Source organism: Mytilus trossulus, chromosome 3, assembly GCF_036588685.1.
Source record: "Mytilus trossulus isolate FHL-02 chromosome 3, PNRI_Mtr1.1.1.hap1, whole genome shotgun sequence".
In the NCBI taxonomy this organism is placed as follows: Eukaryota; Metazoa; Mollusca; class Bivalvia; order Mytilida; family Mytilidae; genus Mytilus; species Mytilus trossulus.
In genome coordinates, this window is record NC_086375.1 from 41,560,626 (window position 1) to 41,580,184 (window position 19,559).

The following is a 19,559-nucleotide window of genomic DNA, read 5'->3' on the forward strand; positions in this document are numbered from 1 at the left end:
AAGTGACAATTTTATTTTTAGTCAAAATCATGGTTTTTAACTTGTTTTGTAAATAAAAAAATATAAAAATAAACATTGAGTTTTTTTTTATATCCAATTCGCATTTCTAACTTTAGTTTACAATTTTCTAACTCATCATTACAGTTTTATAACTAGAGTTTACAAATAGAAAAATCATGACGATTCATATAGAGTTATATATTTGTACAGTCCTAGATATGATTCGTATGTACATATATGCATGTTTAACAATTTCTTGTGTAATCTTTCTTAAAGGCCCAAAATTTCGTTCGAAACACGTGAAAAAACAAATTAAAAAAGTATCCACTTTCCGACTCCGGCATTGTTTGATAGTTCTTTATATGCTTTATGACTAGGGATTAGAAACTCTGCTCTAATAGGCAAGTACTGGACAGCACTACAACGGGAGGGTGAAGATTTTCTTTGGGAATCATTCTTATAAAAGCCGAAAATTTCGTACGAAACTTGGAAACAAAGCCAAATTGTATAAAATACGTCTCTGGGGTCACTAACTTTCCAACCAATTGTCTAATGTAGTTCTTTTAGGCTAGGGATTATAGACTCTTATTCAATGCTTTTATAATATAAAGTAAAACATCGGTATAGTAAAGAATTCCTTGCGTAAGGTTTCTTAAAGGCCCAAAATTTCGTTCGAAACACGAAAATAAAGCCAAATTCTACAAAATACACATGGTTCCCACTTTCTGACCCTTATGGTTAAGGATTATAGACTGTGCGTATATAAATAGCCATTGGATAGTTCTACATTTGAAGGGTACAGAACTTCTAGGGTAAGCATTCTTTAAGGCCAAAAATGTCGGCCGAAACATTAAAATAAAGTCCAAATCTATAAAATACGCTCTGGGGTCACCAACTTTCAAACCAATTGTCTGGGAAGTTCTTAGTGGCTATAGATTCGAGAGTCTGCTTCATTGAATAGATATTATGTAGTACTACATCGTAAAAGTAAAGAATTTCTGGGGTTAGCTTTCTTTAAGGCCGACAATTTCGTTCGAAACACGGAAAAAAACAAATTCAATAAAATACGCTCTAGGGTCACAAATTTTCAAACGAATTGTCAGACTCTGCTTCACTGAATATCTATTATATAGAGCTACATCGAGAGATAAATTTTTTTATGGAAACGTTTTTTTAAAGGCCCAAAATATCGTTCGAAACAAGAAATTGATGTTAAATTCGATAAAATACGCGCTTTGGATACTAACTTTCCAGCAAATTTTCTGCGTAGTTCTTAATGGCTACGGATTATATGCTTTGATTTAATAAATAGCTATCATATTGTACTACATTGTGTAGGTAAATTATTTCTGGAGTAAGCTTTGTTAAAGGCCCAACATATTGTTCGAAACACGGAAATAAAGCCAAATTCGATAAAATACTAGCCTTTCCAGCCAATTGTCTTGGTAGTTCTTAATGGCTAGGGATTAAAAGCTCTGATTCAATGGATAGCTTTTATATAGTTCTACATCGTGTAGGTAAATTATTACTGGGGTAATATGAAAAAGAAGATGTGGTATGATTGCCAATGAGACAACTATCCACAAAAGACCAAAATGACACAAACATTAACAATTATAGGTCACCGTACGGCCTTCAACAATGAGCAAAGCCCATACCGCATATAGTCAGCTATAAAAGGCCCCGATAAGACAATGTAAAACAATTCAAGCGAGAAAACTAACGACCTTATTTATATAAAAAAAATGAACGAAAAACAAACATGTAACACATAAAAAACGACAAGCACTGAACTACAGGCTCCTGGCTTGGGACAGGCACATACATAAATAATGTGGCGGGGTTAACATGTTAGTGGGATCCCAACCCCCTAACCTGGGACAGTGGTATAACAGTACAACATAAGAACGGACTATAAAAATCAGTTGAAAAAGGCTTAACTCATCAGATATACAACAAATAATAGTGGACGTGGCCGGGTACTTATACATCCCGACACAAAAAGACACAATGAACAAATCTGAGAGTACTCGCAGTTATCTGACAACTAGTTCAAAGCCATTAACAACTAATAAAAAAGCATGCCTCTAAGACTAAGCAATCAATCCGTACACATCCAACATACAGTGGATTTAGTGTAAAGACGTCATAAACAGCCAAAGAAAAACATGACCTTGTGCAATGCCAAGTTAAAGGTATCGACAGATTGTAGATCCATGAAAATGTATATGTATATAACATACTAGTAATATTTAGTTAGCTTTTAATCTACTGATAACAAAGTCAATATTTATACCAATAAAAACAATATTCAATTATCTTATCACAGTGTTGAAAATGTAACCTTTAAGAATAAGTTTATTTAAAGGAGCAACAAGTTTACATGGATCATTTCTAAATTTCCGGGCACGGTTAACAACATTCCCTTAAAAATGAGGATGTGCTATCCCGTTTGAAATAAGTTTTCTACAGGTACAACCAGACTTCAAAACCAAATCTTTATATCTATGGGAAAATTTAGTAAAGGTTTAAAGTAATTTATGGTAACGATATCCCTGGTTTAATAATTTACCAGTAATACATAGGTTACGTTCGTTAAAATCAAAACGTCACAACAGACACGGGCATAGCGAACAAGTTGTGAAATATAAAAACCGTAAGATGGTGCCAAAGGAACATCACCATCTAAAATTGGCAAATTAACAATGGGGAACGAAAAATCATCTCTTTTGTCGTAAATTTTAGTGTGTAGTTTCTCGTTTAAAACCGAAATATCTAAATCCTGGAAAGGACAGTTATTACCGAATACATTTGATTTATTTAAAGTAAGTTCCTTGGGGTATTTCAGCAGTATATTGAGAAAATTCTTGATTATTTAACGAAAAAAAATCATCAAGATAACGGTAAGTGTTGTTGAATTTATCAATTAAATGCAATTTCGACGGGTCTTTACTGAGTTTAGTCATAAACTGTGATTCGTAACAGTACAAAAACAAGTCTACTGTAAGCTTTTTAAAAAGACGAAAATATCGTTCGAAATGAGGAATTAAAGCGAGATTCGATAAAATGCGCTCTAGGGTCACCCACTTTCCAACCAATTGTCTTAGTTGACTAGGAATTATATACTCTGCTTCAATGTATAGATATTATATTGTACCACATGGGGAGTTTAAAGAATTATTGGGGTAAACTTTTTTAAATGCCCCAAATTTCTCGTTCGAAACACGAAGTTAAAGTTACATACAAATGGAAAGTTTACAATTGGGAAGCTGAAATAATCTTTTCTATCATAAAGGTTTGTTTTCAATCGACCCTAATTGTTAACATCTAGATGTATTTCAAGATATGAGGCAAACTTAACTGAATCTGTTGTATCCTTTATCTCTAGTTCGATGGGATAGATGCGTTCAACAGACTGAGAGTCAATTAATTTTGAATTATTTAGTAAGAGAACATAATATATATAGCTGAATGTAAAGTAAAAGGATACTGCTGACTTCTTTTCTTCCTTCCTAAGAAGTTCAAGTATGAAGTAAGACTCATAATGACTGAATATGATAATGTTAACTGAGGTCAGCTTAAAACAGTAATTCTTTCAGGTTAACTCAGGTCACCACTGTTTTACTGTATCGTGTTAAAAAAGAGAGGGGTTGCAGTTTTACTGTACATGATCAGGTTACATTAGGTCAGCACACTCTAGGTCAGCACACTCTAGGTCAGCACTACAATACTGTGCATGGTCATATGATAATTTATGTCTGCTCAACAAAACAGAAATAATTCCAGGTTATCTTAGGTCCTCTCATTATTACTGTACATGGTCAAGTTACATCAGGTCACCACTACAATACTGTACGTGGTCATGTGACCCCATGACAGATTGACAAAACACTCATATTTTTAGGTTACCTCTTGTCACCACTGTATTGCTGTACATGGTCAGGTTGAATCAGATCACCATTGCAATACTGTACTTAGTAATGTTACCCAAAGTCAATTTTACAATACACTTGTATATTCAGATTACTTGAGGTCAATATTGGAAAAGTATACATTTGCATGGTCAGGTTACCTAATGTCACTGTAATACAACATTTGATCGTGTTACCCAATTTACTTTTGCAATGCAAAATTAGACAAGGTTCCTTAATGTCACATTTACAATACCATTTCTAATAGAGTTACCACAGGCATAATTTGCATATACAGTACATCGTCATTTTATTCAAAGTTCACCTTTTAGTCCAAAATCAATTTTATAAAACACAAATATTACCAGGTTACCTCAGGTCACCATTAGAATACTGTACATGGTCAGGTAAACTCAAGTCACCACTGTTATACATTGCATAGGCATACTATTCTAGACAAGCTTTACAAAACACAAATATTTTCAGGTTATCTTAGGTCAGCATTGTATTACTTCTGTGCGTGGTCAGGTTACCCGAATTCAAACATTGGCTGATCACGCCCAAATCCCCTTTCATGGGAAAATTGTTTTAGCGGAAATCACTTAAGCATGACTGTAGCAGGTTTATCAAGGCATTCAGTAAACCCTCTCTTTTAAAAAAAAAAGTTCTGGATCAGCAACTGTCATCATTTTAATACTGTGCATGGGCAGGTTATCTTAGGTCACTATTGCATAACCTATACGGTCAGGTCATTTTTATAATTCTATTTTCCCTGAAAATCCTATCCAACCCCAGTAAACACGCACGCATACCTTAAGATAAATGATCGTTGCAATAGGTAAAAAAAAAATGATTAAATCGCCTGACAATTTGGTTAACATCTTTGGTATTTAGCCACATTAAAATTGAAATAAAGATTGAACAAAATAGGGAACTATATTTTCGTGCAAATTAATTGATGACAAATCCCCTACATTACCTAAGGGCGTCTATTAAACGAGATCATAATTCAGCGGACCTTTTATCCATCTGCATTTAAAGGAGAAAGATTTAATTATAGATACAAACAAATCTGAACATTACTATTAGTTTCAACTTCATTTATATGTAAGACAATAAAATAAATGACATATTCAAAAGGAGAAAGTATTTATTTTAGAAAGAAGACCACATATCATACAGTACCAACATTTTGCACTGTTCATTGTTTCGTTGACAGCAAACAAATTATTCCGATCGTGCCTTCCGTATCACTTAGACTACTTAAATGTCATTTAATGTGCTAGATCTTCATGAAACACATAATAAATTGCAAGGTTCATATGTTCGCATCCGATTATATCTAAATGTAGTGTTAATAAATAACTTTTTCACTATATATATATTTTGACACTCATACTATGAAATGGCCCTCCATACTCTCTGCATCCTGTAAAGTAGTTCCTAAACAATAAGAATATGCCTGTGTTAGATGAATACCTGATGTTATCTGTATTATAGCATAAGTCTTGTAAAACAAAGCTGAAACAGTGTTATACGCATTCATCGTGCAAGTTAATTGCGTTTAAATATAATAAGACGGTGGGTTTATTTTTTGTAATCAATGTATGGCAAGCAAAGAAAAAAATAAAAATTGATTTCACACTATGCCGTTCTAGTTGTAAAGAGTTACCGAGACAATGGGTCGGAAAGTTGGCGCCCCCAATGCGTATTTTATCGAATTAAGGCTTATTTCCATATTTCGGATATTTTCCAATAGCTACTTATTAGAGCAGAGTCTATAATCCCTAGCCATACAGAACTGCCAGGGCAATGGGTTTGAACAAGTGAGGTGACCCCAGTGCATATTTTATCAAATTTGGCTTTTTTTCCGTGTTACGGACGAAAAATTCGGCCTTTAAGAATGCTTACCCCAGAAATTATTTACCCTCACGTTTTAGTACTGTCCAATAGCTATTCATAGGAGTAGCTGCTATAATGCCTAGCCATAAAGAACTACCGAGACAATGGGTCGGAAAGTGGGCGCCCCCAATGCGTATTTTATCGAATTAAGGCTTATTTCCATATTTCGGACGCAATTTTCGTCCTTTAGGAATGCTTACCCCAGAAATTCGTTGTCCTCTCGTTGTAGTACTACCCAATATCTACTTATTAGAGCAGAGTCTATAACACCGCAAATGTGGATTAAACATGCGTTCGTCACATCCTGGATTTAACAGATAATACTTTGTTTGAATTGTCATCATGATATTACGGCAAATTTAAATTACAAAACTGTAAATATGAGTTAGAATTTTGTTAATGGGATATAAAACTTGTTTTATTCACTTTATAATCTTGCAGTGAACAAAAAAGTCAAAAACTATGATTTTAAAGAAAAAGAAAATTGTCGCTCAAGTAGTTTACCAAACGCAATTGCAGGATGACGAATTGCAGGATAGATTTTTATAAACAGAATTGCAGGATGAGAATTGCTGGATAGCTTGACACTAGTGTTAACCACATGTTTGAACTGATGTAGATAATAACACTATTATTCCTTATTTGTAACATAAGGGAAGATTTAAATATAGTTTGTTTGAAAGCTAATAATGCCAGCATAGATACAAATATCTTTTTTTCGGAATTGGTCATACAGATTTTTTATTTGAAATCAGTATCCCGCAGCATATGCTTATCCTTCTTGATCACCTTAGCAAATATAAAAGAGAAGATTTCAAAAACTATCATAAAAGAATTACACAATGGCGGAATGTACAGATCCAAGCAATATATATCAAAGTAACACTAAACGTCGTAAAAACAAAGCACATTATCAAAAATGAAAGATCAATAACACAATGATGGGATGCATAAATACATTAAAATCTCGTTATATGGATATCGTCAAAAGCAGACTAAACAGTAAAAATAATATTACTCAAGATAAACAAAAGAATACTTTAGCACGTTATTAGAATGTTTAACAACCTCAGTACGCAGAATTTATACTTCAAGAATATTGTGTATTATCTGTGAACTTGATACGGAATAGTTATCATCAAGGTCTAGGTACACTATTTTATTAAAAGAACGAGACATTCTTTGATATACCCCTGGTTCAACAAATTTCTTCTCAATAACGTTTTACAAAGTCTGAGTAGAAGCTGCAAGCTCTTGATTACCGAATAGTTTGGTATATTGCTACTAAGGCGAGGGAAATTAATAATTTCAAAATTCACTCGGTCTTGTTTGTCATAGATTTTTGAACTTAGATGACTATGTATGATAAATACGAGGTATAAGTCTAAACATGAGGTGAAGGAAGCAGTGTCTGTTCTTTTGATTTCTAATTCTGAGGAAAAGATTAATGGAACCCAATAAGAAAAGTTCAAATTGTTAATGGAAAGAATATCATCAATATTACTGAATATGAAATTAAATGACCTCGCTTCTTTGATCTTTTTGAAGACTAAAGGAACTCCATATTATATAACATTAGACGTGGTCGACAAGGAGAGGTGCACAGTTCGTTCCCATAGGAACGCCTCCAAATTCAACAATTATGTTGCCTATAGAATCCTCCAGCATACTGATCACTTGTTAATCTGTGTAGCATGTCTTACCCAGTTTTCATTATTAACAAAATATGCCTTATTTTATTCAAAAGTAATAAAGTTATACCATTGTTATGTTGAAAAGCAACGTGGATTTTTTTTTTAAACGTTTCACATGGGGAATGGTGGTATACAGAGTTAAAAATATCAAAAGTTTTGATAGAACTAATTTCAGAAAAAAATACCTAAGTTAAAAATTATCCAGATTTTTTAAATTTGTTTTTTAAGAGTTTTTTAAGAATCCACATATTGTTAATACTAACCACACGAGTAAACAGTTCCATAGTATTTATGAAGACCCTCCTCCGATTTTTTATTCAACGTTATTTTAATGAGGTCACGCTGAACTTATAAAAGGCCTTAATCTCATTCTTGTCAAATGAAATGTTTTGTATGGAAAATTACTTTAGTGCTAATGTATTCCTTAATTTTTTACTAGACACTCGTAGTAATACGATTTACATACAATGACAATATTATATTAAAAAAATTCTGCAGGAACAACACCATACTTATCATAAAGAGATGATAAACATTTTTCAGCCTCTTCAACTCTAAAAAATGGACTTTGGTAGATCATTTACATAGTTTAACAACTTATGAATGCAACGTTTTATCAGAAACATGATTGTTTTGACCCATTCTGACAAAGTGTCAAGTTCAACTTATTCTTGTTCAGCCAATGCTCTGGCGTAATCCTTTATGGAATCCATAACTATTTTTGAAGTTATGTTTCCTATTGATGTGTTGGGGTTCTCTCATTTTAGGACCATAAAAAAATCATCTTTTGGAGATTTTCATGTTGAATTATGTTAAGATCCCCAGTAAAAACATAACAGTGGCGGATCAAGAAAGGGGCAAAGACGGCGTACCCCTCAGCTTGGATTTAAAAAAAATGTAAAATAATTATTCAGACTAGACTTCGTGAACTCTGCTTTTCACCGTGTATTTAATTTTTATGCGACCACTCTTTACTTAAAAAGATATCTTTTGCTGGTATTTGCTGATTATGTCAAAGTCATGTGATTCGCTATGGTGGAGTTGACCATTGCGTCGGAAAAAACGTCACTCAGTCATTTTGAAATTTTAATAACAGTAGCACATTGCTTAGGCTGAGGATGACAATTATGACACCTTCAAAGCGACACAGGATTGAACAAGAACGTTTTTACTTCTATTTCACAATTCCATAAAACTGAAAGTAATACCCTATTACACTCTCATGGAAAAATAAGGCTTCCACAACAGTATTATTTACCTACGAAAACAAATTTATTCGTTCATTGTGTAATCATACGTTTTTTGATTGAGTTAAGTCTGCCAATTGATATTTTATCGTATGTTTTTCTATGTTGTGATGTCATGCTATTCGGAAAAAGGGAGAAGGTTTGGATCCATTAAAACGTTTAATCCCGCTGCAAATGTTTGCACCAGTCCTAAGTCAGGAATCTGATGTACAGTAGTTGTCGTTTGTTTATGTAATATATACGTGTTTCTCGTTTCTCGTTTTGTTTATATAGATTAGACCGTTGGTTTTCCCGTTTGAATGGTTTTACACTAGTAATTTTGGGGCCCTTTATAGTTTGTTGTTAGGTGTGAGCCAAGGCTCCGTGTTGAAGGCCGGACTTTAACCTATGATGGTTTACTTTTTAAATTGTTAATTGGATTGAGAGTTGTCTCATTGGCACTCACACCACATCTTCCTATATCTATTAACCCCAAACGCCCAAGTATATTTTAAAATAACATAGCTGAACAATGATTCTCAGTATAATCTCTAGATAGATTTATAGTCTAAGGTACGAACCATTTGATTTGAGGACAGTCTGAGATATTTGAGAGAAAAAAGTCTGACTCTGATTTTGTCTTTAACAAATTACTATAAACTTTATCCCAGAGGTAATTGTTGATTAGATTTAATTGAAATCGCCTTTGTTAGAACCTGCCTAGAAATTTATTAAAACATTACAAGAAACATATTTTGAACCAAACGAGAAAAGTCTTTAGATCCATGCAATTATAGCTACATCAATCTAAATATATCTTTTCGCAGTCATTTTAATAACATTGCGTCAAACGTTCCTGGCCACTCACAACATCCAAATCATAACAAAAAAAAGCAAACACCAATTCTTTGAATAAGGAAACCGCAAAGAACAGAGGTGTGTTAAGGAAGACCAAAGACTTAATAAAATTGGGAATGGATATGGGAAGATTGTAAAAGAGACAACAATCCGGAGAAAGAACATATTACATATAATTTCTTATTCTATTTAATATAATGTGGCGGCGTTTCAGTACAATACAATGAAAACTATGATGTAGCAGCAAGAATATTAAAGTGTTATATCTGACATCAAATTATTATTTCAGACAATTCGTATGCTTAAACATCTTATAGCCTTTTCATCTAAATTTGGGTTTTTAATGTAAAATTAGAAAAGAAGGTGAAACAGTCTTTGTGAGACCCCGAAATTGAAAGTATTATCCTTTTCCTTTATTAAAGTATTGTCAATCAATTAAAAATCATCAAACAACAAATCTTGATTTGGAACTGGCTGTTATCAAAGGGAAACAAATCAATCTCAATCTCAATGTGTTTAAATCTCAGGAGAGATAAATCTTGTTACACGAGGGGGTAGCTCGTCAACTATAGACTATTTCTAAAACATATTTTGGATATTTATTTTGCTTATCTAAATTGTTTAATAATTAATTCATCACTTTGTGCTCGATAGAAACCCTGAGTATGTATTTGTAATGCAATCTTTGGTGTTTTGTGAAAAGATAGTTTTTATTCTGTGCGTCGATGCCATATAGTTGATAATAACAAATATGCATGGGAGTTAAAAACTGAGATGTGTGAAAAACAAATGTCCATTCACATTAAAGCAAAAAAACCTGACTCGTTATTTGTACATATAAACGTCAGACGCGTTTAGTCTACAAAAATACTCATCAGTGACGCTCGAATCCAAAAAAGTTAAAAAGGCGAAATAAAGTACAAAGTTGAAGAGCATTGAGGACCAATCTTCTTAAAAGTTTTGCCAAACAAAGCTAAGGTAATCTATGCCTGAGGTAGAAAAGGATCCATTATGCATGGGATACAGATCACAGATTGGTCTAATTTGACGACTGAAAATAAAAATACGATGGATGCCTAATGAAATAGCGCTATCTACATAAAATAAATGAAAACAAATTTTTTTTTTTCAATCAGTACAATTTTTATTATGTAGACCAAAAGAAGAGAAATAAAGCATTGTATGACTCCAATAAGAACGCAGCTGGCAGAGCGCAGCTTCCAATGGTCGGACTCCATGGTCGGACTGAACGTCAGGCCACAAACATCTCAATCATTGGATGTTGTCAATAACTACATACAGGTTTACTGCTTTCAATCAACAGGATATTTCCAAACAAGTTATATAACATGATTAAGTCTTTCAACAAGGGTTATAAATGATAAGCAACGATGCAAAAATTGAATTTAAGAACATAGATAAGTCTCTTTAAAAAATGATTTCAAAACAGTAATATCTATTCAATTTAACAAATATGTACTGAATAGTGTTATGTACCAGAAACAACAATGGTTTGGAACAAACTATATCACTATGAACGACAACTCGACCTAGAATGTTACTCACATTTGTTGATAATGTAAACAAACATCGATTCACAAGAAATGATAATATGTAGCAATTTACAACAATCAGAATGCTGTAGTAAAGATCATCAGGAAATTAATATGGTATGCCGCCCGGAGATGCCGATAAATGATATTTTACAAAATCATGTTTTCAGTGGACGTGATGAACTGTCCTTGCCAAAATTACAAATAATTGAGGTATCTAACATTTCTAACATATATTGATACCACGATAATACATTGATAATTCTGCCTTGTTAAATATACCTTATTGTCAAAGAATACAGCAATATTTATGTCGTCAACGGCCAAAGAAAAAATCGTAATGATCAAGCATGGAATTCCGGAAATTGACCGTCTCCAAAAATATTAAATTCTAAAATTGAGTTATCGTCCTTTTCGCGCCAGACGACTATTGAAAAGGCTACATCTTAATATCAATGAAAGCCTTAAGGATTTAATCGCTGCAGCTTATGGGAATGAAAACAATTATGTCAGTAGAATTCATCACTATCAAATATATTTTGTTATTAAATAAAATGTCAACTTTTATATTTGCAAAACATATTACGACTTTGATAAGCCCTTACTTTAATAAAAAAAAAAAAGAAGAATCGAGACGTACAAACAAGTGTGTTCTTTAAGAAGAGAATAAACTAAAATATGTACAGAACAGTCTAAATCACAAGAATTATCTTAAACTTACACAGTAATGCTTGATTTGTTTTTTTTCTATTGACAACATATCAGTAACGTTTAACAACAAACATGAGACCTTTGCCTTGGAACCAACTGTGCTCTAAGCTTTTCTTGCCTAACAATATGTGTTATTCACATGCGGCAGGCTTCATCCCGGAACTTCTTATTTCTAATATATTTTGTTTTCATACAGATTATAAATTGGTATAAATATGTATATGACTGTCTCACACACCAAAAACATTGTTGTATGTTTTAACAAATGGGCATTTTTAATGAATCAGACAGTTTTTTCAACAATTATCTGTAGACAAACAACTTAGTTATTACTAAATATCTTGATCATCATTTTCAAAAATCTCAAAATCATGACATTATTTGAGCCTTTATCCTTTTGTTGCATTTATTATAAATTGTTCAAAATATTAAGACCAAAAACACTAACGTTAGAAGAAATATCGTAACAGAACAATGTAAGATACTTGCTAATAAACCAGTTGATATCTCTTTAAAACAGTATACGGATGGTGAGCAGTAAAACTGTCTATAAAGATTACTAATGAGGTAGGTAATCAATGCATTTTATACTGTCAGCCTTTTAAGTTTGAATTGTAATTTTACTCAATATCTTTTCTCATTTTGTTTTATGTACTTAGACAGTATGCTTTAGATACCAACGGAACTTTATAAATCCTAAGTTGAAAATAAACTGGACACATTTGGGGAATAAAAAAAAAAAAAAAGAAGCAAGACAAACGGTTTACAAGGCACAACCTGGGAAACTCTATCGGATTTATATCTGAAGCGAAATTAACATTAAACAAAATTTAATTGTTACTAAAGAAGAGATTCGTTCCAACATTTCGATTGCTTTTTATATTTGAAAATTAGAATAACATTCTTTGGATTTAGTATTTGTCATTGCATACCTATGTTCGTGGATTAAAGGGCTATATGTTAGGCGTGAATCTAAATTCTAAACCTCAATTATCGATTAAAAGGAAAATTAAGGAAAAACTGGAAGAATCTCATGAACTCAAATGAAGAAATACCGGGTGTGTCAACAGAACAAGGATCTCCTGCATCACCTGGTCGTCAGTCAAAATGTCAGACCAAATAATTACACTGATATCTAGAGATATAAGTGCACGATTACATGATACTAGATAGTTTAATTACCGACACATCGAATTTGTCAACCAATTCCTGATGGTGACTATGAAAATTAATTTGTTTGATCTTCTGTGTAAGGAGCACACATCTGTTATGAAGCCTGCATAGTATGCAAACTAACGAGCTAGACATATTTAAGAAATAATTCATGGGGGCTTGAATATATCGTGATTTACCACGGGTTGGCCCTTTATGACAAATATTTTACCCTGAGCGATAGCGAAGGGTAAAATATCGGCATAAAGGGACAACCCGTGGTAAAATCTAGATATATTCAAGTCCCCATGAATTATTTCGATTCTAATAGGACAAATAGGGCAATTCATGTGGATCGAAGCGCTATAGGTAGAGGCTGATATTTGCCGTTCCCATAAATAAACGCACCATTCAATTGGCGTGAAAGAACGGAACAAACTGAACTAGTGACATGCTAAACTATTTACAATAATGTGTTTAGATAGTTTTAGTTAAATTTAATGATAATTTACTTGTATGTCTTATATATTTTAAAAAAATTGGCTTATATCCAATTTTAGCATGGTTTGTTTACGCTTTCTAGTTGTGATGATTTTCGGTTTCACAAGCGTATATTTTCCCGTTAAATGCTTATATTCTGACGTCGTTGTTCTATGACGTCGGATAGCTCATTCATTAAAATATGTATGACGTGGGAGTACAATAGGAACAGCCCTATCAATATATTCATATTTTACCACGGGTGTGTACTCAAAGCGTTTGAAGGACGTCATGTTAGAATAACTAATATATTAGTTAAATTACGGTTATTGTAACTAGCATTTCACATCTTTTAAGGTATTTATTTAATTTAGTCTTCCAGCTGCATCGATTCGAGTTTTTTTCGAGTTTTTTCTAAAGTCAAAAAGTAAGTCTGGCGACCTCAGTTAGTAATCTTTTTCTTTCATTAGGATTTTAATATAGTGCGTTATTAGTATCAATAAATATTTAAACTGGTGACATTGTAATGGATATTAAATTTTATAATCAACTTCCTCCAGCACAAATATTAAGTATGTAAGCATACAAAGTTCAAGCAAACAAAACACTAGTTAACTAATACTGTTTATATTTTTTGTAGGGTCCAATGTACCACAACTTTTGAATGACAATAAACATATTTAAATGTTGATCTGTATCTTGTAATTTTTCAACTGTCAACACATAGTTTTGTTATCTCAGCCGAATGTTTTGATTGGATTCAATTCAAGCTAAATAAATAGTGTGAAACTACACTTTCCGACAACTAGGATAATTCTAGCTTTCCATTTGTGAACTTTCAAATTTTATTGGGTTATATGACACTACCACATATTAAAGGAGTATATAAATCACGTTGAATTACTTCTAGAGCTTTTGTTTCCTATCACAATTGCTCCGATAGAATGTTCTTGTCGAAAATGAAAAAAGTAAAATCACAAAAATACTGAACTGCCTATTCAAAATGGAAAGCCCTAATCAAATGGCAAACTCAAAGAATAAAACACATCAAAAAAATAGAGAACAACTGCCATATAAAAGGATGGATGACTCATAAAAACACCAAAGATAAGGCAAACATCCTCAACGAGCAATTTCAAAAAGCATTCACTACTGAAATATCTGCAAACCCGATAACAGTACAAAATGCTCTAATGAATAAAATTAATATATCACCAAAGGCCGTCAACATACTACTATAAACATCAATCCAAATAAATTTAATGAACTATGTGAAAAAGAATTAAAGGAAATGAAAGATAATCTTATTCATTGCATCACACTCATCTTCCAAAAGTCAATTAACACGAAAAAAATACCCACAGACTGTCAACATGCAAATGTCTGTACTGCATTCAAAAAGGAGACAAATCCAATGACATAAATCACAGGCCACTTACATGTATACTTTGCAAAATAATGGTGCATATCATAGCTAGTCAAATAATGGAACATCTCGAAACAAACAATATTCTTTTTGATTTACGAAAAGATTTTTGATCAAACATGTGAAACACTATTAGTATCTTTCATGCAGGACCTTGCAAAAAAAAGCAATAACAATAACATAATGAATTCATAGAATACTCACCGCATAGCACATTAGGGTTATTTGCCGATGACTGCATCATCTATAGAAATATAAAAAACCCACAAATGATGCATCCACATAACAACAGGATTTAGATTCAGCGGCACAACGGGAATACCCGATGAACAGTTTAATTATTTGGGTCTCATTTTAAGAAAAGAGGACAGAATTCTGCTAACGACAATTGGAAACAAACTCATGTAATCAAAAATTTCAACGAAACGAAGAACAGTTTATAAAAAAACTTAAAATAATAAAAAACCGAGCACCATGGATCTGCACTAAACCTATGGGTTATATCAGATGTTCCAAACCGGTAAGCAGTTGCTGCTATACATATTGCACCTACTAGATTGTTTATGGTTGATCAGCTACACACATGATCAATAGTTAAATTCTGTGTGTCAAATGTTAAGAAAAAAAGGACTTAATTCTGGTTACGAAAATTGATAAAAACCCGTCCGCAGTTGTGAAACATATATTTAATGACACTCAATCAACTCTTGATTTTTTACGTAAAATTTTCGAAGGGATGATTTTTACTTCAAAACTGTGAAGTTTTCAAGCTTACTTGTAAGGAACATCACATTAATATGGAAACCGTAACAGGAAATCCAAGCCCTGGATGTCTTATTAACACAGAGATGAATAACACATATTAAGAAGCTGCCTACAAGTTTCTACATAAACAATGAAAAATGTCACTTATACCAAAGTAAAACAGCTTAAATGAATAAAATTGACACAAATGATTCTATAAAAAATGAATAATTTTTTAGGGTATATACAACTTGATGTTGGACTTTAAGTGTCTTTTGCTATTTCTTGGTATGTGTGATGGGGCTTCATGGACGAAACACCCACTTTTTATTTGATTGATTGATTTTGAAATAGAAAAGAATTAAGGTTTATGTACCTTTCTGTAGCCATTTTTGTACGAACTTTTTAAATTTCAATTGTATCAAAACTACAGATATAATGAATAATAGAGATAGGCCATTTTGTACATATTCCAAGGGGAAACTTAATGCAAAGCATTATTTTTTACTGTTCCATTGCATTTAATGGAAAAAGAGGACTTTGTGGCAAATAAATCAAGATTTTTATAGAAAATCCACAGCCTTTATCCTTATACTCTCATATTCGGCAATTTGATGACTGATAAATATAGGATTATTGCATGCAGTGCTAGCATTGATTTCCTTAAAACAAGTTTATACATTTAGTTATTGGTTACAGCAAATATAAATATGGCCAAAATCAAGTACACCTTTTAGGGTGCACTCGACTTTAGTGACTCAGCACGAGGTGTTTTGGAATTTACAGGTTGCTTAGAACTTTAAAAAAAAAAAAACAACACTAGCACATCATAGAAAATCAAGTGAGTAATTTATGTGTCAAATTTTATAACAAAAATCTCTGTATTAAAGGCTGTGGATTTTCTATAAAAATCTTGATTTATTTGTCACAAAGTCCTCTTTTTCTATCAAATGCAATGAAACAGTAAAAAATAATGCTTTGCATCAAGTTTCCCCTGGGAATATGTACTAAATGGCATATCTCTATTATTCATTATATCTGTAGTTTTGATACAATTGAGGTTTGAAAAATTCGTACAAAAATGGCTACAGAAGGGTACATAAACCTTAATAAGTTTTTAGTTCTTTTGAAATATCAAAGATATGTAAGTATAAATGTATATTCACTGCGATTTATTTTCCCTTCAATAATCGATAACTGTTTATTTTCAATAACTAGCACTATTATTGTTTGTTATTGTCCGAGATTATAATTAGTTTAGAAACTGTTACTTCGGAACTGAAATGAATTGTAACATACATTTCTTGTTATATTATTAACAATTTTAGATATTGATTCTGCAGAACTTTGATCGACACATCTTTATATTTAAGAAATAATTGATGCAAGCTATACTTTATTGTTGTTCTTGCATGATTAGGCATTATTTTCGTGATTATATTTGCCCGAGCGATAATAAGGACTAAAAAAAACACTTATATAATGCCGACCCATACTAAAACTAAAATAAAGTATAGCTTGCATCAATAAATTCGATTCTGAATAGGACATTTAAGGTAATTCCTATGTCCAATGTGAATAAGTGTTCAGCGTTTTTGTAGGCTCTTCCATGAACCTCCTTTTTTTGTTTGTAAACAAGCAGACGACTAGCAATGTTATTTTTTTGGGGATGAATCTTAAACAGCCAACATGAACTGTTGTCGTATCTAGGTCAACTAAATCAATTTCGAATTGCAATGCATTACTGTCATAATTAATGAATTAGTTTTAATATGAGCAGCATTTAAGAGTTAGGACGTGTTTTCAATTAATATAATGCAATATATCAAATGCATGCCAATTGAATAAAATTTATTATTCTGCAGTTGTCAATAAACGCATGTGCAAACAAATTTAATTGGATTTAGAGCACGGGTTTATTCACGAAGCGAAAGAAGCACGTCATCTTAGAATTTTGATTTATTATGGTCTTTTAACATCCGCGTGCGCTTCTATTTTATAACGCTTAATAATCCAGCAACAAAAAACGTTTCTATCAACGTTAGCAGTAACTCGATGCCATTGATTACATTAGCTTTTATGTCCAAATATCATACAAAGATTGTAGATATACAAGATATACTTCGTTCTTATGTTGTCCTGTTACACCACTGTCCCATGTATGGCGGGATGGGATCACGATAACATGTTTAACGCCCTCACATTCTGTGTATATGTGCCTGACCCAAACCAGGAGCCTGTTATTCTGTTTTAACGTTTGTTGCTGTATAACATATTTGTTTTTGTTTAATTTTGGTACATTTATTAGGCTGTCAGTTTTTACCAGCAACATGTGATCAATATTTTGAAATATAATTACAATAAAATACTTATAGTATGTACACGGAGTCTTCCGAATAAGATTGTTAGCTATCGGAATTCGGATTGATGTTGGAATACGTGGATGTTAGGTGTCACTTTTATACAAAGTTTATAAAAAAAAATATATGTTTAAAGTCTAGATAAATTGATTACAATATAATTACATTGTAAAGCAATTTATAATTTCATTTGTGAAATTTATTTATCTGTGTATCGATTTAGCCACACTCATACATATTTGTATGTTATATGTGCTCTTTCTGGGGGTTTTCTCATCGATTTTGCCATCGGATTGAGGACTTTCCTTTTTGAATTTTTCTTTGAGTTCAGTAATTTTGTCTTTTTACTTTTTTATATTTACTTATATATGTCTGTAAATGTATATGTGTGATTGTCTTTTACCAAAACATTTAAAATATAGTAATAAAACAAAATTGAATTAGTTGGAAAGACCCAACTGTCTTATTCCATGATTTAGTTTTATCATAAACCTTGTACTTTTTTTGAAAAATTGCCATACACTAGTCTATTGAGCCAGATCAAAACCCCCGGAAAACGTGAAAAGATTGATTCTTATTGGGATAGACGACTTTTCTGTGTAGTTTGTTCCAAAAACTAAAATACCATTAAAATAAGTTTATCTGTATTGAATAAAAATGACAAAGTTGCGGTTTAAGAGTACATCAATTTTATCTTGGGTAGCTTTGCTCGACTTAAAAAAGTTCTCTACTAGAACAACAAGAATGTGTCCTAAGTACACGGATGCCCCACTCGCACTATCATTTTCCATTTTCAATGTGAAATTTAGTAGAAAATCTAATTTGGCATTAAAATTAAAAAGATCATACCATAAGCAACAAGTTTACTAAGTTTCAAGTTGATTGGACTTCAGCTTCATCAAAAACTACTCTGACCAAAAGCTTTAACCTGAAACTCGCACCTCCATTTTCTATGTTCAGTGGACCGTGAAATTGGGGTCAAATGTCTAATTTGGCTTTAAAATAAGAAAGATCATATCATAAGCAACAATTGTACTAAGTTTCAAATTGATTGGACTTCAGCTTCATCAAAAACTACCTCGACCAAAAACTTTAACCTGGAGCGGGACATACGAACGGACGAACGAACGGAGGCACAGACCAGAAAACATAATGCCCCTCTACTATCGTAGGTGGGTCATAAAAATAAAAAAATAAACTTTTCCGACCATTTATATAACTTCATTTACCTGGGTGTTACCAAATGAAGTGATAACTCGAAGAGAAATAACAACATGAATAAGATCATTTGGCTAATAGATGATTTAAGGTGTAACACCACTAATTCGGGCCCGGCCAGAAAACATATACCAGAAAGTAGTACATATCCAACACAAAATTGTCCCTACGCATTAGTGTATCTTTCAAAATATGTAAAATATTTAAGTATTGTTGGCATCAAATGAAAGCTGAAGGACTGGTGATCATTGTAGAACACATTTGGACTTATAATTTTAAATATTAAAAAAAATGCTCCAAATTGTAAAAAGAGGGTACATTTTC

At 32.3% G+C, this 19,559-nt stretch overlaps 1 protein-coding gene across 1 annotated transcript in view; it reads left to right on the top strand.

Annotated features, from left to right (window-relative positions):
• Positions 1–14,176, top strand: part of LOC134711496 (uncharacterized) — a 49,344-nt gene extending 35,168 nt beyond the window's left edge. The window contains exons 10-11 of the mRNA XM_063572124.1: positions 12,376–12,422; positions 14,128–14,176. Of these exons, the coding sequence (XP_063428194.1) occupies positions 12,376–12,389 (14 nt within the window). The 3' untranslated portion in view covers positions 12,390–12,422; positions 14,128–14,176. The remainder of the gene's footprint in view (positions 1–12,375; positions 12,423–14,127) is intronic.
• Positions 14,177–19,559: the final 5,383 nt, after the last annotated feature.